This window comes from Bacillus rossius, chromosome 7, assembly GCF_032445375.1.
Source record: "Bacillus rossius redtenbacheri isolate Brsri chromosome 7, Brsri_v3, whole genome shotgun sequence".
NCBI classification, from domain to species: domain Eukaryota; kingdom Metazoa; phylum Arthropoda; class Insecta; order Phasmatodea; family Bacillidae; genus Bacillus; species Bacillus rossius.
The window spans coordinates 18,233,961-18,258,747 of record NC_086335.1 but is presented as its reverse complement, the minus strand read 5'-3'; the positions used below and the strand labels follow the sequence as shown (position 1 = coordinate 18,258,747).

Below are 24,787 nucleotides of genomic sequence, written 5' to 3'. Positions count from 1 at the left end.
TAGTGCAACATCCCTGAGCGTGTTTCATGCTTTATGGCTTGAAATTACAAAAGTGCTAAGGTCTACTTACTATATACATTAGATACCTTGTCAATTTTATGTGCAGGGCATACACTTGATCATAATATAAAGTATTATATTCTTAAAAGGAAATGATTGACATTAGAAACACTTATAAACAACAAATGCAGTAATTTGATTAAACACTTTCACAAATATTATACTGAATATAAACATATTTTAAGGCAAAATATAAATACAAAAAATATATATATTTGATGATACAATTGCATGTAGATTGTTTAAAAAATTCAAACATGTTAGATGTTAAAAATGGATCCTTATATTTTAAAATATCTCTCTTATTGTAGAGTTCAGCTATAAAAAAATTAATTCTAACAGTGTTTATTTTAAGAACACAATTAATTTTGAAATAAAAATGTAAAAGTATATTTTTGAACAAATATACTCATCAAGCTGTTTTCTTTCTGTTAACTCACATTTTTTCGTATCGTCATGATAAGTGGCGCTGTTGAAAGTACGTCAAAGTGAAAAACTTCAAGGAAATAAAAAAAGTAAAAGTAAAATTTCCGTGGATAACAGCTGACATAATGGCCGACCAAAAGACACGCAATGCGAAGGAAAGATTGATATGGGCAGGCAAGAACGACTGCGATAATGGCCATTACGGGTAATTATGACAGAACCCGACTTGAGAAACGGAATTAGCACGTGGAATGAATGACAGGGGGTTAGGGGTTGGGGAAGGAAAACAAGAAAACAAACGGGAACAAGCACCAATTTTTCCCCTCCTGTTATCGCCACGCGGTGACGCCGGCTATCCGACTTCACGCCTGCGCGGCGCACGCGATTAATGCGTTTGGTCTATTTCGGTCGCGGTAACGAGGCTACGGGTAGCGTGTTGTCCACCGGCAAGCGTGGGAGGACCAACCATGTTGGCTAGAGCCTGCTTCCAGGCCAGCGACAGCGTGTTCGAGTCCCCCCAGTGCCAGCGGCAGCGACGCCATGTCCGAGACAAGGGCGTCCAACACATGCGTCTTTTCACTAAACAGTCCTAGTTTGTTAGTTGTAGTATGTAACTGACTTTCACGACCATGTATGAAGAAACTTACAGCCCGTTGTTCGCTGGTCTTACACGTGTGTTCTGCAACAGTGTTTCATTTGGGATTTGCCGATATGCATCTAGCGGTATTAGCCAGAAATATCGCAACAAGTACCACATAAGATACCGAATTCGCGTGAATCCTCGTGTACATCAAATGAACGTACTGAAAAAAAATTTGTGTGTCATAATTATTAAATTTAAAGGTACTGGAACTGGTGCATCGTGCATGTAAGATGAGAATATAAAAAACAATTACTTATAGAATCTTAAAGACTTGACAGAATTCGATGTAGTTTTTGGTCGGCTAGATATTTTTATTATGGAGACCTGATTTTACAAAATATAGTCAATATATTGTGTAGATAAAAATAATATTTAAAAAAAATTTAATAAGGACTTTAAACCAAAAAAATAATAATGAAAAAAATGAGGCTTTAAATTTTTAAAATCACTTAAAAACCTCTATTAGTAACCGAATCTTAGAACGCAAATATATTACTTATAAGCTTTATTTAATTCATTAAAACATTATATTATATAATAATTGTAAAATAATATCTTTGAAATACGTATATATCGTTCTAAGATATGGTTTTGATAGAGGATTTTCTTTTGTAATTTTAATATTTTTAAAGCCAAATTATGCTCATATTTGTTTATTTTTTGGTTAAACTTTTTTTTATGAAAAAACAATTTTAATTTTTTTTAAACTAGACATTTTTTAAAAGTATAATTTTCTATACATTCATATTTCCACAAAACAAACGCCATCGAGTTCTGTGAAGTCAATCATATTCTATTAGTTTTTTTTATATCCTTGTCATCCATGCACGATGTGACCTTTCCAATCCTCTAAATTCTTAGAGCAGCAGGTTTTGCGTACATCAATATGTATCCTTGCGCTGTACACAGTTGCAAGAAGTGTAGTGATTTTGTTCTTAGCTCTTACGTATAAGTAAAATGGCATCAAATATATATAACATTGTGTTCGGCAAATTATACATCCTATAATAACGTGCCACTCAGTATTGTTTTATAAGGGGACGAGTGTTTTAGCACAGGGTGCTAAATAGCATAAAAATCTATACCTATAACTGTCATTTTATTTCAGTTTTTTTCGATGTTAGGCACATTAATAATTTCTAGAACTGAATTTCAAAGAGGCAGACGTAAATAATATACCTCAATTTATGCAAGTAATTATCTTCCAAAATATTAATGTGATTTTACAAATAGCCAGTTGTGCCTTGACTAGTAACTGACTAGTTTGAAAATTTTACTTTCTTAAATGGTGGAGTTTATTTATGAATAGTTTTAAATAACATTTAAAATGTAATAATTAGATTACATTATATAATCACAAAAAATAGGTTAGTTCGTGCCATCTGACTTAATGACTTAATTCCTGATGTCCCTTGTGAGACATCTGGGCATCAACAAAGCATCTCCATCTAGTCTTTTTGAGCTAATCTCTTCATCTCTCTCCAGGTCTTGCTATCTTCCATTGCTTCCATGTGTACAGATCGTTGCCCCGTTATATTATGGCTCCCTCTTCTCCTTTTACACTGCGGGTTCTAATACAGTGCCGCCCTCTAGGCTCCATTTTCTTCTCTAAGTGTATGCCCGATATATTTTAATTTTCGCCAAAATATCTGTATGGCCATCTCGGTCTCTCCCACTTTTCTCCATAGCTCATGGTTGGAGAAATCTTCTGGCTAACAGATGTTGAGAATCTTTCGTATACAGTGGTTAACAAAGTTCTGCAACACTTCAGTAACATTCCAAGTATCAGATCCATATAAGAGAACATATTTGACAATACTTCGGAAGTTCTAATAAAGATAATGTAGTTCTTCCACACTGGATAGAGTCGTACATCAGCACTTCTTGCTTTTTAAATTCATTGCGAAATATACTGTGCAGATCTTCCAGCTTAAGCAACTACACTGCCTAAGTAAGTGAAGCCTTCCATATAATTTATGGAACCACCAATAAGGAAAAATGGGTCTAATTTATTAGTTTTAGTCCTTAGGGCTTTGGTCTTCTTTGAGTTAATCTTTGGTCTCACCCTTTTCCCTTTTTATACCAGGTCTTTAAGCTTGATTGCGTTTCACCTCATGCCTCAGTCAGGAGACATTTCGCGCCACATTCTTCATTGCTGCTTCAGTCACAACCAGAAATTTGATTGGCGACAGAATACATCCTTGATGAACTCTTGAACGTTCAGATTGAAGCTGAGACACATGACATTCATGAATAATTCTGCATGTGTAATCTGGGTACGTTTCTTTAATGAAATTAATAATTTGTGATGGCACTCCATATTGATTTACTTTCTTCCACATGGTTTCTGTGTTGATCAAGTTAAAAGATTTATCGGAGTCAACAAACACTTCTTAGATTGGAGATGCCATTTTGCACATTGCTCTAGAACTATCCTCAAATTGTTTATTTGGTCATTGCATTAGCGATTCGGACGAAAGCGTGCCTGTTCCCATCGGAGCCTCAAACTGAAATACTTTTTAATTATAATCACAACCCTAGTGAAGATATACTAGGTATTGAAAGAAGCATAATGCCCCTCCAAATGTTATAGTTCGTCATACCTCTCTTCTTTGGCAAATTTAACAGTAACCCAAATCTCCAACCTGTCGGCATTTATACATTTAAAATTTTAAATCGCAAGCGGGACAAGAAAAAGAAGAAAATCAACATTTCTAACAATGTTCCATTAAAAAAAAAAAAGACATTTTATTAGGATACTGAAGTAAAACTTTCAAAACTTCAAACCAAATCATTTCGCAGAAATATAAAAAAATTCTCCCATGTGAAATCCTGTGCAGTTTTTAAGATATTTGTCTAACAAGTGTGGGAGGCATAGATGAATTTTATTTTGAAATTACATTATATTTTGTACTTTTCCAAAACAAACTGTATTTCCTGATTTGTGAGACATTTAGCTCTAAAAAAATAACTTTCAATTTCATAAGAAACAATCAAAATAGATGCTTGAATATGTGTTGAGTGTTGAAAGGTTGCTTGTTATGTAATTTTTGTGATATATTGCCCAATTTAGACATCTGACAAAGCAATTATTTTTAAGCTGATATTTTTCCTAAATTTATAGTAGAATATTAGTATCTTGAAATGATTATACATCGCTTAAATCTGTAATTATAAAGTAAAATGCCTGTGTTTGGAAATTTTAGAGGTTTTGTGAAGCAATTTATGAATTACTATTGATTTCATTTTGAGCTGTAGGCATTTCACTCATCTAACAAATTTAGGTCAATTGAATTGATTGGGGTGGTGATCTTTCTGATAACATTCTGTTGAGACTGCATCAAAATTAATTTCCACTAAAAGCTGCTTACACAACCAAACATATGTCCATTTGTACTGTCAGTCTTATTTACTAACGTCGTGGATGATCAGATAGTTCAAATATTGTTTTCACTACAGTTGGGTACCTGTGGGTTGCATTTAAAGTTTGTGCCAGTTGGTCTGTTTGAATTGTGTGGAGCATTACTATTTGATTTTAATTGATGACGGAAAAGTGATAAAAGTAAACCAACATTCGACAGAAAATACAATTGTTGAAATCCTTGTGTGGTTTATTCCTGAATTACGCTGTCTCTCAATCTGTATGCGATCACGGTAGCAATTTATGTTATGAAAACCAGTATTCTTTGCACAAATTCATAAGTGAAATCAGGTCAGGTGTAAAGATAATCCCAACAATTGCACATCGTGGGAACTTTCGCCATAAAAATTGAGATTCAGTCAAATTGGTAAGGCATTATTCAGAGGTCTTTTATTACTAACACTGTGATAATGATCATTAGACTTAAAAAGGTGAAAATTCTTTCCTTCAGTTTGGTATAAGTTGTCGAATCTAGATTTGTGAACATGATGCTGGAGGAGAAATCCAGGAAATTATTATATTTACTCAGGATGACTGTTGTTGGAGTAATTTTTTAATAATTCCATTTCCATTGATACACAGCTAGTTTAATTTTTATTCTGGGTTTGGGTAGTACAACATATCGTTGAGCCATTAATTAAAGCTCTCGAGCTGAAACCAAATCATTATTCTCAAATTACTTGATGGGATTCACTTCTTGATGCAACAGCAGGTTCAGTATTTCTATGGTCTGGCATTACGTACGAACCATTATTTGTGCCAAATATTCATTGCTTGATGGAACTTGTCACGGTAAATTCCAAATGTCTGCAACTTATTTGTTTTCCAGCCTATATTCTTCTTAAGTTTGAAGGTAGCACAAGTGATACTTTGATGTATTTGGAGATTTAAATGCAATAAAACAATAATATTAATAAATCTCTTTTATTACACATTATCTTATAGCATAAAGAAATACCAAAACAAGTTCATAAACACATAATTATTTAAATAACTTTGGCTACACATAACAAATTATGTACAGAAACAAGTATACATTACTTACAAGAATCATATTCTCAAAAATTGAACAATGATGATCGCTTCAAAAACTTGTAGAATACAATTTTAGATAAACAGAAAACGCCTATGACATTTAGAATATAGCAACATCATTTACGATAAGTAGACGGACATTTATGATTGAATCTGAAGTTTGAGCAACAAATATTTCACCAACGCCACAACATATGACAAGTTAGTTAACAAAAATTGGTATGCCGTGTTTGGAAGTTAGCGAAAACATAGAATTTCTCAGAAGTGAGACACGCACCTGTGTAATTTCGTTTTTGTTTTACTTAATAAAAAGCACGTGCTTATGGCGAAATAAGTGTTACTCATTCAATATTATCAGCTTCATAAAAAAAATCTACTTTAGAACATATAACAATTAAGAAATATTGAATGAACGTCAAACACTGAAGGTAAATTTACCAAATAAAAGTTGAATGCCACCTGTTATGCATCGGTAACTGTCATGCTAGAATACGCTTTCACAACATATATTTTAGATCACAATTTGCCTTAGAACTATGAAACTGTACAGTACCTCGTTTCCCACAGCAAGGAACACTACAATGTCTGTGTGATCTGTTGTTTGCAGTCTTATTGTGGTAAATATAGGTACAGTTAATTTATTACTACATTGAAGAATATCTCATAAGACGTGCAATATGGTTTCAGGAATGGAATTTTATGCACAAATATTAAAAAAGCCATTTAAAGAAAAAAAAATCAAAAATTTTATTTTGAAAAATTAAACATACTGCCCTGAAATTTATTTTCAAGCCACAAGTTAAAGGTTTTAAAATGTAATGACAACTTAGAGATTTAAAGTATGAGAATTTCAGCACTGATGCAGGCCCTATATCTTATAATAAAAACTAACAGTTATATGCACTGGGATATTAAAATTTACAAGGAAACATTGTTTAAGAAGTTGCTACCAAGTTGGTCAAAGATCTACTTAAAAATTTAAAAATAATTATATTTAATATTGAATTGTTACGTAAATTTCACTTTTTACATGCACAGATACATTAATTGAAATATGAAATAAGTAATGCAAAACTTAGCAAAACTTTTGAACGCTAACATCACAAACTTGCTGTGAAGTTTCAAAACTTGCCATTACACATTTTTCAAGCTTCGTATAGCTAACAACAAACTCAAAAACCATATTTCATTTTTGATTCGAATAAATTTGCGTAAAATGCATCGCCAAAGTCATACATGTCAGTTTAAAAGAAATGAACCCACAATTACACGTCTCCATTACCACAGAACTTCAACGCTTGCCGATACACAAAAGCAATTATACTGCAAACCATAGCAAATCTCAGGCATAACCACATTTGTATGATACGTGCTATTACATCATCTACGCTCCAGTTTCCTGAATACAAGAAAATATATAGGCTATAGAGATTATGGAGCCACATATATTCACATACTGTACATAAGACGCCTCTTAAAACGATATATTGCAAAACGGAACAGTTCTTACAACCATTTGTTGATTCAATATAGTAAATATACGGCACAATATTTTTTTAATCTACCTGCAGCTATCCAGGGTAGTAGAAAAGCAGGCGCAAGAGTCCAGTCTTTGGAGTGCAAACCCGGCTGAAGAAACGAACGGAGGCGAAAGCTGGACTGGTAGAGCCACAGTGTAATGACGAAGGTAGATTGCGCAGTAGAAACATTTGCGGCGCAAACCCCGGACGGCTTGCATGACAACAGAACTGTCGAAATGCCACGTCGTGGCGGACGCAGCGGTCGGAGTTCCAGTTGAGTGAGGGACTGGTGTTCCGCGACATACGCGACTACAGCGAGTCTGGCAGTCGTGCCGGCAAACAGCCCGCCGCCTCAGGGGTGCATGGCGGCGCCCAGGCGCTGGCCGTACAGCGAGTAGGGCGAGAAGTAGGGCGGCAGCCCCGGGTGCGGGTGCAGCGGGTAGCCCAGCGAGGGCGGCAGCAGCGGCTTGCCGTACGGGTGGTACCTCGCCGTGGCCAGCGGGCTGAGCGGCGGCGTGGGGTAGGTGCGGTGGAACAGCGGGTGCGCCGGCGGCGGCGGCTCGGAGGCGGCCGTGTGCGTGCGCAGGTGCTGCAGCAGCTCGTCGGAGGCGGCGAAGCGCTTGCCGCAGTACGTGGCGTCGCCGCCGACCCAGCTGCACACGTAGGGCAGCTGCGAGGCGGCGGCCAGCGCGGCCAGCTGCGCGTGCGCATAGGCGGCGGCGGCGGCGGCGCCGGGCAGCTTGCCGGCGTGGTCGCACTGCGCGCAGCCGCCGGGGCAGCCCTTGCCGGCCGCCGCCGCCGCCGCCAGCAGCTGCGAGCTGAGCTGGCAGCCCGTGCAGTATGGGTCGCGGCAGACTGCGACCAGCGTGTCGCCGCCGGCCGGGGTCTTCATGCGCGCGTAGCCCAGGTAGGGCTTGTGCTGCAGGAGCGCCTCGGCCGGCGAGAAGGGCGGCGGGTAGCCGGCCAGGTAGCTCGCGGGCGGCTTGTCGGCCGGCGGCGGGCCGGGCGAGAAGGCGGCGGCCTTGGAGGCGGCCGGCTCGGCGGGCTTGTCGGCCGGGGTCTTGCGCCCCACGGCGGGGGAGGACCGCGGCGACGACGCGCTGTGGTTGGAGCCGCAGCGGCCGCTCTTGGCCGGCGCGACGGGCGTGCGCACGCGCGCGCCGCGGTCCTCGGCGGGCGACAGCGTCTTCTCGCGCGGCGGCGGCTGCACGGGGCACGCCTCGTACGGCTTGAAGCTGGACCTGGGGGCGGGCTCGCCGCCGCTCGACGAGGCTGACGAGGAGGAGGAGGTGGTGGGCGACGACTTCTCCCGCGGCGTGTCCGACTTGGGCGCCTTGCTGGGCTTCTCCAGCGCCGGGATGAGCGGCTTGGCGCTGGGCGAGTCGGCGCCTATCTGGCTGCAGGTCTGCGCCAGCAGGGCCAGCGGCGACTTCTTCGCGTCCAGCTGCGCACAAGACACGCACACATGTCGTTTACCAAACTGTGCATTTCGGCTTAACAACATACAGACATTACAAAACATATACACTTCGACGAGAATCTAAATATATAGTTGCTAGAACGTAAGTACCTACAACTGAAGAACAAATTTAAAAGCTCCTCTGCCCCTCCCACTTATTCAATCCCAGAATAGGCCAATGTATCATTAGGGCTTGTTCAAGGATTTCCCTGTGATACATACCTAGTACACCCTTAGGATATACTAATACTAAACACATAAGTTATCTACAGTACATCCCCATGTACAACATGAGAAAAGAAACCTGTCTAGCGAAAGTGGAAAGCAGAACTAAATTTTTGGAGAAGAGTGTAAAAATTAACAGATATTTTACGTCACACGGCCATGAAAAGAGACGGGACCCGCAAGATTAGAGTAAGCTTCGCACAACATGTTTATCGACTCGATGCCTTCAAACTCAGCATGCAGAATAAAACTTTGATAGAACCCATAACCCTCCCCACATATCACATTTAATCCTGAAACAAATAGGAAAACATACCAGTATCAAAACTATAAAACATCAAATTTTTAATTTCCTGGGGTAAAAACAAAATGTTCCATTCGCGAAACACGATTGTGAAATGCCATGATATATACTACTAGAAGAACCAGGCAGATGTTGTCCTGCTAGTGTTTATTTATTTGACTTTATATATCTAGAATGAATGGTTTGTATGTAATCTAGAATCTATAAATCGTTTTAAAAGGAATTCATTTTAAACTCTCGTAAGTATTAAAGACAGTGATAATAACAATATACCAATTTCCATGCTGATCGGTTGAATGGTCTAGATGCTCTGCAGTGCCATCTAGTGGCGAGTTAAAAAATATGGATAGGATAAAATCCTTCTCCACGAAAAAACACTTCGATGTGCCTACTTTCATGTCTATCGGTCAAACGGTGTCGGAGTTTATCGCCGTCATACATACATGCACACCAACATCCTATTATATATAGTGAGTGTTACAATTTGTCTTGTTTTTAAGTAATCTATGTAACCACGTAGCCTTAGAAAAAAAGTAGCAGAAAATGATTTCTTGGCTCTTAAGTTTGTATCTGTGTTACCAAATCTACACATTAATGGGAGGTCTAAGTTCTAAAGTATATCGGAATTTGAACTATAATTTCTTGTGCAGTTGCACAAAATGTTTGTTTTTGAAAATAACCTACGCTATAAAACAACTAAATCATTTCTAGGAAATGAAATGAGTTTAATCATACAATCACGTAGATGGCCGTTACAATATTAATGGGAATCATTTTGGTCAATTGCTTGGATAAGTTTCGCAAAATAAGTTTACCTGCGGTATGGGTTCATAGCTCACGCTGAAAATGTGCGCACTTCTATTGTCTGCCAACGTCGTGAAACTAAGATATTCAACGGGAGACGATAAATGGCGAGAAACAGTGTGTATCTCACAATACTCAAATGTCACACGTGGCGGAAGAAAGGGTTCTCTTCGAGACATGCAGCGATGTTAACAATAATTCCATTGTGTTACATTTCCACGAATAAATAAATTTAGAGTTCCACGTGCCGTTGAATTCGATGTCATTGCAGACGGATTTGGAGTGAAGCAGTGGGATGTAAATTTCCCTTGAAATCGTTTCATTGACTCGCTGTTCGTTTTGAAAATGCAAGCACAGCCGCCATGCCCGTTAGAAGTGAAACTTGCGCAGCGGTTCAGCAGGACCATGTGTCGCAGAGGATTTTCACAAACACAACCCTATTTTCCTTTAGGTTTGATATGTGATAACTAGAGACCTGCAAAATTCGCGGTTTCGATGGCCTTCAGGATAGACTGCACATACTTCTGTACACTCGGGCAAATAACGCAAGTTCATTGGCTGCCGACTTGTAAGTCGTCTCAGCTGGTTTGTCTGTGATTCGATTTTTCTTTGGTTGAGGGTTTATAACTGGTTGAGATTCGTCCAGATTAACAGTAAGCCAATGAAAAAATTATCTAAGAGGTATATGTGTTTGAATTCTAGCCTATCACCGAATGAATCCGCGAATTTTGCAGGTGTCTAGTCATATCGTAGCTGTTTTAGCAATTCTTCAATATTTAACATTATTTTCATTTTAATTTAATGAATCGACTTATTTATTCAAACTAAGTTTAATATAAAATACTAAATACTTACACTACTATTACATAAATATTAATATTCACAATTCTAAGTTAAATAGATTTGCGAAAATAAAATAAAGCACTGGCGTTGCTCCACCAAGACTCCGTCCGAGGATGAGGAGTGGGGCGATCGATATTCCCCCACCCTCTCTACACCATCAAGGCGTCGTACTTTTAAGTACGATCTGATGAGTCATCGTCTTGAATAAGCCTATCGGCTGTCAAATGTTTTACTTCAAAAATATAACATCTGATCCCAGAACCAATCATGTTCACCTCAAAAGTATGTTTAATTTCAAAAATACTTTACAACAGGACTTCAAACACAATTCACTTGAACCTCTAAATAAGAGGGATCTGACTGCAAATCTTTACAACTGGAAGAAAACGTACAAATTAATTAAGCTATAAATTTGCACTGCTTACAACTTTAAAGTGATTTCATCGCATCGCACCATCTCCGACAGGTCAGAAGCCACTGAATAAGCATATATGTCGTGAGTAGCACGAATTTGATTTGGAAGAAATTTTAAACGATCGCAAACGTCGTCACGACCTATATTCGGTGTTATGAAACTTGTTTCAAATTCGATAGTTCTCAAATGTAATACAAATGGTATAAATAACAGTCTATATAATGGTACAAGTACTTTTCTGTCAACAGTGTTGTAAACAAATTCGTGTGGTTGTCATTATGCATTTCTTTGCGAGTGACAGCTGGGGGACTTGTACAGCTCGTACTAATTTTGAAGTGTAGAATCTGAGACGAGTTATCTGACAGACTACACGCCATAGACGGAACCAACGGCTGCACTTAATAAGCGAACTGTCGCGCGCCAGTAAATCGATATTCCTCGCGACTCGATATATCGACTGTCTCGGCTCGGCTCGAAGCCTCAGGAGCGAAGAAGACAAGTGACTGATGAGTCTGCGCCATGGAGGTTGGTTTGTACAAATTAAAGTCTAAGTCAAAACAGAATATATCTTATCCCTTTTAAACATAGTTTACATTTTTGTTTTTTTATAACGAAGTATAACGATTAGTTGTTAACGTCTTTGAAGAACACTCAATTCATGAGGGTATTTTATTGATTCTCTCCTAGTGAGTTCCTTTGCATCTCTCAAAACACGCTTCTGACATTATCCTTTATGCAGCTACGTACGGCGTGTTTAGCTACCAAAGTGACTTCAACTGCAGAACAGGCATTTGCTCCATGGACTCATACCTCCATGGTCTGCGTGCCTGGAGGATACAGTTTAGCGGGAAGGAAAAAGGATGGGGGGGGGGGGGGTGTTCGTGCCTGCAACATTACAAAAACAATTTGTTCCCCGGCGGAATAAAAACTGGGAGAGGTAAAAAGTGGACGAGAAAAGACTTAGCTGGAGGGTGAAAGAGGTGAAGGAAAAGTGGGGGGACACGGAATAAAATTGGAATCTTGAGCGATCCCGGTGGCGTTTGCTCGGGACGTTTTCATTAATTTCCGTGTCCCGGGATGACTGACGTCTGCTGGGAGCACGACACAGGAACAGGCTTCTGGCCCGCAGGTACAGACTCTGTGTCGTCTCCCCTCCCCCCCCCCCTCCTCCTGTAACCTCTTCCAACCCGCCTTTCTGCTCGCGACGTATTTCGGACAAGTAATTTGGAACATGAAAAGAAAAAATGTCCGCACAGTGCATGCGCGAGCACGCTAGTCCCGAACAGACCCAGTGGCGTTGGAGTTATTTACTCGTATTGAGGGGCACAGGTTTGAACATTAAACTTAATTTGAACGGTCAACGGACGACACTCAGTTTAGCAACCGCTTCTTAAACATAAACCTTAACTCACTACCCATACAAAATAGTTTTTGTGACTATTCATCATCATAACTTTAGCGCGTTGAATAAGTATTATTACACCACATGTGTAAATTAAAGTTGGCCTTTACATACCATATTTTGATAATGTGAATCAAAGTAAAGCAATTTAAACATCCGAGAGCTAAAGACGCGACGCTTATTACTTTTAGTAAAGTAAATATTTTTAAATATGCCTATAAATTAAGCAACAAAAGTTACCTTTCATATATCTTAGGGGACCTACTTTTATATCAACCGATGAAGATTTTTAAACATCTCCATTATTTAAAGCTGTGATCATAGTGACAGACAGCTTACTGTAATCAACCCCAACATCACGACTGTAAATAATAACTGACCCCTAATCAAGGACATTCTCAATAGTTCATCTTTAGATTATTATTTTTATATAATATCTATCAGTGTACTTCTTCTTATATCTGTATCAGTGTACCTATGTTTTGTTAATATGTATCAGAGTGTGTCTCTCGTATGTATCAGTGTAATTAAAATTAAGTGTAGATAAGGTTAGGTCAGCGACATCTAAAATGATTCAAATGTATGAAATATCACAAAAGGAGCGTTTTTATTTCCAACGCAAAGTTGCATGAACGAGCTGTGAACTACGGATATGTTCGAGACTGATCGGGGGTCAATGAATCGTGCGTCACCGAACGTGCCAGCACGCGCAGAACAGATTAATACGTCTGGTCGTTGGTCATAGACATAGTTTTTATGTAGAATAAGTCAAAAAGTGTCTTGCCAAAAATGGTTCCTTTTACTGAATGCCCGGTATCTGAACATGCATAGTATTGGGTTTTTAGTGATTACCTTTAATAATGCAGATTCTTTCGATAATATGCCTTCTTTATGTGGAGGTAAAGTTACATTTTAATACTTTTAATTGAGTTAAAAAAAATTAAAACTGATATTAATTGTATTCAAGTTAAACATTTAAATCAATTTCCTTTACTGTTACATAGCGGGAACCTGTTACAACTAGTTTCAAAAATAGAGTAACTAAAGAAAAACATTCAGTTTTGAAAATTGCATTGCTTCGTATTTTATGTCTGGAGGAATCGCAAACATTGGAGCAGGAGAAAGATGTCGGTTGCATTTTGCCAAAGTCCAAGAAAAGTTGCTAGGGGCATAGTAACGGTTTCTTACCAGACATGAGCACGTAAGACCGGAAGAGATGCACTCGTAACGGCATGCAATAGAGATGACCGAACAGGAGCGCCACACTGGCCGGCGAACAAAGACAGGGTAATGTATAGTCCAATTACATTAATTGGCCGGCCGCGGCTCCGGGCCCGTGGTTATGCTCGGAATCCAGCTACCGGGCGACTCCACGCCCCATTGTGCGCGGAGATTAACGGCAGGCGGCGAACGATTTTAAAGGAAGGCTGTGGTTGTTCGGTGAATACATTTTTTCGGTGTACTTAGAACGGATTTAGGGGCGCAGAGCTGACATAAGGAAAGGAATGGAACGCGACACAGGAGCGTGGCCGAGGAAACAGGAATGCCAACTCCCTGTCTGAAGAATTGCCTGCCTGACCACATAACTAGCCACGCGTTTCTGTACGAGAGGTCGTGACAACATTATTCTGAATCGTGACGAGTTAAAATACCTTGACGTTTACATTCACGAAAAGGTCGCTGGAACTTACAACTTTGTAAGTTTAATTTTATACAATACCACAGCACTTATAATGGAGAATTACGATCGGCCACCTACTGGCAATGTGAGTAACCTTTGAAAGCGACAGAAAAAAAATTAGCACTTATATCGAGTACGATGTTGCTAAGTACTGAAAAAATACGTTGTCTCTAATTTATGTTTTCCATAAAACTATTTTCTTAACATGTAAAATCCTATATATAAAAATTAATGTTTGTATGTGTGTTAGTGTGTTAGTGTGTAAGTGTGTGTGTGTTCGTCTTCTATGCACTCGCACATCGTTTGTCCGACTGAGTTGAAAGATTGCACACTTGATCTTCAAAAAACGGGGAAGGTCACTGTTTAGGTGAGATTATGATAAAACTAATCCTTCAAGCATAATTAATTATTCTTGATAAAATTTCGCCTTTGCATTGATAATCATCGTTCATCCCATCTCTATGTAATTTTGCACTCTTGACCTTTGAAACCATGGAGGTATTAGTCAATGGAGTGATTATCTGTTCTGAAGTTGAAGTCAATTGGTTAGCAATTGGGCAGCAAAACAAATAGATACCGTATAAAGGCTTGCATGCTATAAATCTGTTAAACATCTTGAAAAGAAGTCGTTAGGAAGAACCGTAAATATGCCATAATATAAATAATTTTTCTAATCAAACATAATGCCAACACATCTGCAAGAAATTATGGTTAAACTTCAATAGAACGAAAAATTGTGTTGCTATGCCAAAGGAAAAAAAAGTGGGGTTAGAGGTCGTTCTCATTTTGACTTCAAATATTAACGTAGTTAATATCGTATACACAAAATACCTTACTTCGTATCTCCATGTTTAAAAAGAAGTACGGTCACTTTAGGTGAGATTTCGATAAAAACAACCCTTCAAGCAAAAATTAAGGTGGCGCGCGAGTAGTATCGGATAATTACTAGAAAGTATTTAATGCCTGTTCCTCCCTCTTTGTATGGTCCGTATAGTAATGGTGGCGAGCGAGTCGAGAGAGAGAGAGAGAGAGAGAGAGAGAGAGAGAGAGAGAGATGGAGAAATAGATAGGTATAGAGACAGAGAGAGAGATACACAGTGATGGAGTGGGATAAAGATAGAAAGAATGATAGAGAAGTATAGTGTGATGGAGAGATATATAGATTTATATATATACAGAGATGTATAAGGATATAGATATATATTAATGTATAGATTAAGAGAAATATAAAAATTTGTACATAGATGAGTTGGATATATAAAGAGATAAAAATAAATGGTTAGCGAAATAGAAAATTATACAGCTATATTTATAAAGTGGTAGTCAGTTATATACAGGTATAGAGAATACGAACATACATATAGATAGATATAGAATATGCAGATAAATATAGTGATATAGAAATATATTGTTTTAAATGTAGTAAGATAAATATATACATAGAGATAGATTGCGAGTGATATAATCATATGGAGAGATGCATAGAAAGATATATAGATACATAGAGTTACAGAGAGATAAAGAGAGCACAACCTCGCGCACTATTTCATATTAGAAATGGGAATGACTTTCAAATGTTAAAGTTCCAAATATAACAGACGTAACATTTTCTAAATGTTTTTGATTACGAATAGCATTTAAGAGTAATTTCGACCGGCATTATGGGATACATATTTGTTACATAAACGAGTGCAAGGAGACTTTATCTTAACTAGTTTGCTACAACTACAGGGGTCTTACAGAAGTACGCATCAACTGTGTTTGGTTGACAATTATTTTAAAAGAAATTGGTCAAAATATTAGTCTAAAAATTTGATATCCCACTACTTGCGCTTAATTAGCCCGCCTTGTGAGGGGTGTATTTGTTTTAGTGAGGTGGGATGATAAGTGTGACGCTCGTTGGTGCTTCTAGTGCGGTATCGCCTCTAAACGCAAGTCTTTGAACTGACGCGCATTGTCCTTGTCGCAAAGAAACCTAATAGGCCTAAATTTGAGCGGCAACCCCAACATCGCTATCTTAGATGACGGAGAAATTAAGATAAAGGTGTCATGCAAGTCCGTTGAGTTGTTTTAAAAAAATCTTGACTGGGTGTTTCATGTCTGTAAACTACCCTGGGGAATAAAAACTGTTTTAGAAATTTTTACTCTACAAAATAGAGTTTTTTTTTTAAATATAGGCCTACGGAAAAAAACTACTGCTCTCTGCGTATGCTTAAATGCTTTTCGTAAACAGACACCTCTCTTAATGTCTTGAGCAGTTTTCAAATCACGTGGTTTCTTCTGAACGTATGCACACAACGTGTGTGTTCAGTTAGGCGAAGGCATCAAATCAGAAAATATAGATTTAATTTAGTTTCGCTTAATACCTTAAGGGGCCCGCCTACCTGGGCACACATACGGTGTGCAGAGCTTCAGGAAAAACAACGCGATTTCAAAACTACTCAAGATATCCGAGTGGGGCCTATTTACGAATAGCATTTAAGAGTTCGCTGAGGACCGAAAAGTACTTTTAATTTCGGATTAAGTATTTAAACTGTATTTTTAGAAGCGTTAAAATGCCTAAAACGCGTGTTTTCAGAGTAATTTTTAGGCATAAAACAATCAGTACAGATTCTTGAAAGCACTTAAGGGGCTTGCATAACACCTTTATCTTCATTTCTCCACCATATAATGTTACGGTCACCGCTCAAATTTCACAGTTATCCTGTGACGACGAGACGAATGCGCGCCAGTTCAGAGACTTGCGCTTAGAGGCTATACCGCGCTAGAAGCACCAGCGAGCGTCGCGCTTATCATCCCGCCTCACTAACACACATACACCCCTGACGAGGCGGGCCCCTTAAGGAAGAAACATTGTAGGTGTGTGACGGTGTGTGTGGCGAGTTTCTGCGTGTAAGTGAAGTCCTAACGAGGCAGAGATAACCCGGGGTGTGTTATCCTCCCCGGGTGGCAATAACTTCCACACGGTCTCGTCAGTTGCACCCCGTGCCACGGGGCCATTAGCGGCGCGCGGGCCGGTTGCCTTGTCAGCTCGCTATCACGCGCTGGAAGAAGTACGGCAGCGGGACATGGACGAGGTTGGCGGGCGGCGGAGGAACTGATAAGATACAGCGGCCCCCGAAGACGTGTGAGCGACCGCCAGGCACGCGAGCGAACATCGTCATTGCTCGCGAACACTTCGATACAGCCGCGCAGCTGAGACAGTAGGCAAGCTCCCCTCCGCCTCTTGGTGGCGGTTTGGACGATGTGTGTCCGCGGCCATACCCTCATTTCCTTCAGACAAGTATTATGGCGCTATTTACTTATGCCAACAACTCAAGACGATAACAGCTGTCACCTACATTTTCGGTTAAGTAAACATTAAAACGTTAACCACACCAATAGAAGTACACTTAAATGGCAGAAGCTACCAAAGAAAATTAATAATAACTTTTTTAACTTCCGAACAATATAAATAAATTCGTCACAAATAAATATGAACTATATTCTGAAGTAGCCAGTAGCATTTCTTTAAATAGAACAATTTTAATTTCGGAAATACAGTCTTCGTTTTAATTTGTACATTACAAAAAAATTAAAAAATAAATTTTGGTAGTTAATTAAGCAAAATTTATACGATAATTATTTTCATTTTGTGCAAATTAAGCCACTCAAATTGCCTACAAGTTTAACAATGTTTAACGTCAACGAAATATGATATCACGCACTCCCTTAAGTCAGCAACATAGCTCGGGAAATAACATTACTTTATTCCAATGCGATTAATTTCTGGTCCTACAAAGTATTTTCTCCTTAATTTTCAACCTACTACTAAACTGTTATTCAGAACAAACAGTATATCAATTCTATTTATTCCCTCTTTGAACATATTTCCCTTATTCCATTTCCATTAGAACCTTGTCACACAAAAAATAAGGTCTGATTCCACATACTGCATGATAGTGCACATGGTATTAAGAATTCGGCCACTCCCACCATGCTAATTTTCTTCTGCTGGTTCCAGAAATCTGGGAAGTAATATTTCGAAAATGTGACAATAGAAGTTGAATTGTTCTAAGATCCCAGCTGCGGAACGAACTGCTAGCTAGTGACCATGAGGCAATTTAGTAAGGAAAAAAATTGGTTGTCTGTAAAGTCGGTTTACGGACGATAGTTTAACGTACAACGTCATAACAAAACATTGATGAAATGCATACTTTTACGAATAAAATTGAATGATTTTTATTTTAATAATAAAAGAATAAATGCTTGAAAATATACTAGTATTCAGATTTTTTAAATGCAAGAATAATTAACCTTTATTGCCCAAAAAATGGTTGTTTTAATAAGCAATGAAAACCACAGTAACTTTTCACTTCACTTTATAAACAGTCGACGAAACAGTTCACGTGTAGATTACATGTAATTAATTTTAAAAATTGGCGTTTAGCTATAAAGTTTAAATATAGTTATGAACAAGTTTTCATATAAATAAATTGTAATCAAATATCTATCATCAATTATATGAATCAAAATAATTTTTTAATCAATTGTAACATAAAGTATTATTACTGCACTCGCCGACAGCGTAACGGAACACAGCGTAACGGAACAATGTGCGTAACGGGACACATTTTCGTGCGTGCAGCCGGCGTTCATCGATTTATTAGACTTTGTCACGTCAAAAAAAATGTAGTGACGAATATTTGCCAGCGTTAAACATGACAAGTAAACGTATGTATAACATATTTGGCAAGTGTGTTCCAAAGAGTAATGTGAAGTCCTAATAAAGAGACTCGTCTGTATAAACTGGCCGACATGGAAAATAATGACATGAGATAAACGTCTCTAGACAAAGGGAAAGTCGTTCGGCCAGTGAGGCTGTGGCTGTGTGTTTGAAATGTTACATCTTAAATCGTATGGTAGTTAGTCATTTGAATATGGGAATTCTATAATTTGAAGTATAAGACTAACTTCTGTCACTACGCATATGCATACTTTTGCTTAATCGAAAATCAGGGATTTGAAAACAAATATTAAAGTAAGATTTTTTAGCTCAAAAATCACTTACGTGTTAAAAAAAATTAAATTTTTTTCGCGGGATTTATTTTTAATGGGCAATTATTGAAAGGCATTGATTAATAATGGGATTAGCTGGTTATTAAAAGATTTCTTATTGTAACGTTAAGTAATGCGGACATATTTGTATATACTTTCAGATAAGTATTTATACACTAATTGTAAATATTACACTTTCGCAAATCCATGTTTATTGATAATTAAAATTATAAAAATGATTAATATTTCAAAAAACAAAGAAGTTATGTACCTTAAAAATCATATATTATTTATCGCGACTTCAAATTTGGTTCCCCGACTTGGATAACCAATCTTCGCCCATGACGAACATGCAGCAGCCCAAAGCTGGGGTGACGCCGAGCCTAAGCGACGCGACTTGCAAGATTGTAGGCCTCTAAATGGTTTTTACAATAGGATATTTAACTCTACATAACATAAAACACACTCCAAAACGAGGAGGTGCAATATAAAGTACCAGTTTATAACTGACGACTTAGAAAAATGTACACGTAAAAGGTGTTGACAAAAATTATCTACATGACGAGAAAAAAGAGCGAAACTAAACAAATATATATGTTTTCCTTAAATACAAACATTATATAAATTGAAGGTACTGCAAGAAATATGAATTAAACCAATTTTGTTTTCAAATATCTCAAGCAAATAAAACTGAAATGTATTTAACGCAGATATAGTTTGAGAACTTTGTCGCATTAATAAGCTAGGCGCTAACAGGTTTTACAAGTCAAAACTCTTGCGTACAAGAAATCCCGACACGTTAACATTTTCTCGGGACAGCAGTAAAACACTCAAGATAGCACAACTTGACATGGGATAATCCTACAATTTCCATTCACTACAATTAATAACAGGTTATGACAGGTTCTACACTCAACTTGTAACGGATAAAAGGCTCCGAGAGTGGTTGGCTACATTAATCTACGAGCGAAGGAAAAAAAAAACACTTGGAACCACTTTCGTATTAACGTTAAATAATTTATAGCTACGTTAAATCTGTCTCATACAAAATATATAAATCGCATTTCATTTACGGATAACAATCTGGTCAGTTATTTTTCTGTGGAATATGAAGAGAGTTAATAAATGTTGTCTGTCATGAAACTACTTTCTTGCAATGCAACAGCAATTTGAATATAAAGTTATTTGTTAATGTATTCATGATTCAAATTGAGCGATAAGAAAAAATATTCTTCATGCAAAAATAAATTTTTAGCAGCCAACAGATATAGAATGTAAAAACTTGAATAATATTCATTGCATGAATTTTATCTGTTATTTAATGTATATTTGGAAGAAAGATTACCTACTTAAGTTGTAAATAGAGTGTGATGAGAAAGTTTATGAAATTATTTGAGCGTACCATGTACAATTAACAAAATGTTTTCATTGTGAGATAGAGATTTCAGGTTTATAAATATAGGTTATTTGGTAAAGATGCAAATAATTAAAAATGAACGAGAGATTTTCGTAAAAGGAAGATTGTGGGAATATAAAATAGTATCGTTTTAGAGAAATTTCGAAGAATGACTACGCATTGTAGCTGTTACAATGTTTAGAATTACGGGAAATTTTTATACAGTTTTTTTTCCTTTCATTTCATGGTCCATACACCCCAAAACCATCGTGAACTCAAAATTGGTGTGTGTGTATATATAAATATATAATTATATATATAACACAAATCACTTCCAAACTGATATATAAAATATAGTAATGGACAATCGCGATCAAGTTTGTTAATAGGCAAAATCCTATCAAAGGAGTAGAAATGGGGAAGACTTACTTAAAAACATAAAATCACTATGAATCCCATAATATTACGAATATCACATCTGCTTGAAAGTATTATTACTCGTAAAAGTAATACCAAAAATTATGTCTAATTTTTTTATACGGCCAACCATAGTAGTAGGCACATCATCGAATCTGTTTAAATTGTTTATAAACCTTAGAACTTTTTATCTAAAACTTTTGTCTTAAAATTTTATGATAAGCTGCAAAGAGTGGGAAAAAAGGGGTAAAATTAAAAAAAAAAATTCCGTACCAATATACATTATTGGAACGATCTTATTTATTGTAAAATCATAAAATATTATCTACGACAGAAATATTTTTAATACGATCAACCTTTAATGCAAAGGGTGGAAAATAACCGGATTAGAAGGAAAAAAATTATAACTCCCTTATTAAGTACACTATCAAATCCGTTTAAAAAGTTTGGAAAACTTATAAATACTATTTAAAACTTTTGCCAGAAAAACATTTTGACACAGCCAACCATTGCTGCTAACGGCAAAATAATAAATTAAAAGCCAAAAAATTATATTTACCTTATAAGTAAAAAATAGCATATACAACCATTATTTGTAAATCTTTTAAAAACTATCAAAAACTTTAGTATGAAATAATTTTAATCAGACGAACCATTACTTCAAAGCGTTGAAAAAACTGGGTTTGGTATAAAAAATAAATAAGAATAAACTTCCGCACCATGTACACTATTGAATCCGTTCTTGATTACTTTAAACTTTCTAAATATACTCTAAAACTTTTGTTTTGTATAAATTTTAATGTAACCAACTATTTCTGCAAGGAGTTGATATAATAAGGACTTAAAGACAAACATATCATAAATTTTTTTGTAGGTCTACAATACAATCCAATATAATTTATTGCGAAAATTTAAAATATTATCTATAACCTGTAGCTGAACAATTTTTAATTAAACAACTATTACCGTAAAACAGGCGTTGAAATAATAATAAAAAAGTGCATATACTTATGTACGTGCGTTAAAAGTTATAAGTATATAATAAAAAATTAATTTTGCATGTTACTAATTAATAGTGAGAGATTTTATAAATACGGTTGGTAAAATAAAAAATCAAATTAAAAATTAAATAAATCCTTAGTATTCAATATTAATATAAACACGTGTATAAAATTAAATATTTATTTAATAAAATAATTTAAATTAATTTTAGTCAATAATGGAAATCAATAAATATGTTGTTTTGTTATTTTTATTTATTAATTTTAATTTTTTAATAAAAATTAATGTTTTATTTTATAATTTATAATGCTAATAAAATATGCATACGGAAACATAACTTCACTTATATAGATACACTTGAAAAAGTTTAAAAATACAATTTTTATAACTAATATAAACAATACTATTTTTGTAATAATATGGACCAGTATTCAATATCAATCAGAAAGTATGTGATTTAAAAGCACATATATTATTTTTATTTATATGTAGCATTTTTTTTCATCCTGTGAAAAAATTTTTTGGTGCGCGCACATCGTAAAAATTCTCTCTCATAATTTTTTCATAACACGCCTAAAAAAGTATAACTTCAATAAGTCAAAACTTATTTACCATCAAATTCGTTCGAATTTCTTTTACGCATTTTTAATATTAATTTAAAACTTGGTACACAGCAAATTTTCATTCGAACATGTATAAGTGCACGCGATGAAAAATAGTGTTTGAAGATAAAAAAAAATTATTTATAAGCTATTCAATGTTGAATGCAATTAGTTAAAAAATTATTCGAAATATTTTCGCTGCATGGGATAGGAGAAAAAGTTTTATGAATCATTTTGGAATACTGAAGAACACACAGGATGTCGTGTACATTAAGTTCTTGAAATGTTCCAGAAGTTTATATATGTTTTCAGAACATTCCCAGAAGTAAAATGTACTTAAAAATCTACCTCCGACGCCTGTAGGATGTGCCGAAAAGAATTTTATAAATTACACCACCAGCCACAATAAATTAATTTGTCTAGAAATTTGTTGAGTTGTAGACTTGGTAACTTCACTTATGGTTTTCAATTATATTAACGCTATTGACTTCAAAAAATCTGTTCAGTGTAACCCTCAACCGTTTGTTGTTGGATCCTGTATTACTTGCTCAATTTTTGGTAATGTTGCTTTCAAAGAGTAATGCTCAAGATGTTCTCACATTCCCTCAAATTATTAGTTTCTTACTTTTTTCATACACTGTCTATTAAAATAAAAAAAAACCTTTATCAAGGAGCACCGGTTTTAGTAATTGTTTGTTGTTGTGAAGGTGTAGCATATCGGGAACGTGACACACTAATATTTTATACTCATAACTACTCATACTTTGTCAACGGAAAGAAACACTTAAATTTAAAATACGAAATCTAGACTGTGCAGTCTTTGCCGAACTACATTACGTCACACTTGGCTGTATTTTACAATTTATATCATTAATTATTCACACAATCTGCTTGAAAAATTATCGTTAATAATTAAATGGACCATATTACAATTTGTACACCTTACAGTGCTTTGCTACAGAAGGCTACAGGCGGAAAGAACACAATCGCTATGCTCATTCGACGTGGAAAATGCAGAAAAAATTCTTATTGTTAACATGATATCAAACTGTACTTCCTTACAAGATTCCAGTTTACAGTTTATCCAAAAACAAAGTTGTCAATCAGAGATTTCTGAGTTTTTGTCTGGAAATATGAAACAAAAAATAATCCTTTCATTGTGTATCACAAGGACCAAAGGTAAACATAATTGCAAAATTTCACTTCTCAAGAACTTATATATTTTTAAATAGGGAAATTATTAATTTTGGCCTATTTTCTTGAAGCAAAAAACAAACAACTATCGAAATAAAACCAAATGTACTTACACTGTTTTAACAAAAGTAAGGTTTTCATTCAAAAAATTATAGAAACATGTAATATATTGTGTGAGTTATAGGTTTAAACAAATACCATAGATCACTTTTATATACAGTAAATTTTAAAGGCGCTCCGGTTGTAAGATTTTTGGACGTGCTTTTATATAGGAAAAAACGGTATGATGGGAGGTTTTTAAAAACATATTAAAACATTTACCAAAAATGTTTGTATTATGTTAAAAATTCTGAACGAAATTAATTTTACTCAGGCCTTCGCGTTCTGCCTAGGACAATAATGACCGTAATATCAAAATGATTATAAGCGTAGATAAAAGAAAATTGTGTAAAAATCTCGCTAAAACTTAAATAAAAAAACCAAAATATAATTTTGAAATAAAATCTCTTTGACTTTCACGGGAAACCCCCTCTCCTGGAGAAACTATGTATGCACTAAATTTCACGGTTCAACGACTTTCCACCTTCGCAGTACGCGAAGGACTGACGGACAGCCACAGAAAATCTCTAGTTTTTATTATTACAGAGGAATTTTACTTCATGTAGAACGGAAAAAAACATTTTTCTAAATAAATAATAAAATGTTTGAAAACTTAACTATAGTACTACTTGCCAGAAAAGATTTCATTTCCGAAATTATTACAATTTTATATAATACAACAAATATTTTTGTAAACGAAAAATGTATAAAAATATTGTTTTTTCCACGCAATGGTACAAAGTGAGGCTAAAAACATATGAGCTGAGTTCAAGTAAACGTCTGGTATCAGATATTCAATATT

The 24,787-nt window shown here is 36.2% G+C and overlaps 1 protein-coding gene across 1 annotated transcript in view; it reads right to left on the bottom strand.

The window, feature by feature from the left end:
- Positions 1-5,458: 5,458 nt before the first annotated feature.
- Positions 5,459-24,787, bottom strand: part of LOC134533690 (zinc finger protein Noc-like) — a 40,482-nt gene continuing 21,153 nt past the window's right edge. Inside the window, exon 2 of the mRNA XM_063371246.1 lies at positions 5,459-8,549. Within this exon, the coding sequence (XP_063227316.1) occupies positions 7,458-8,549 (1,092 nt within the window). The 3' untranslated portion in view covers positions 5,459-7,457. The remainder of the gene's footprint in view (positions 8,550-24,787) is intronic.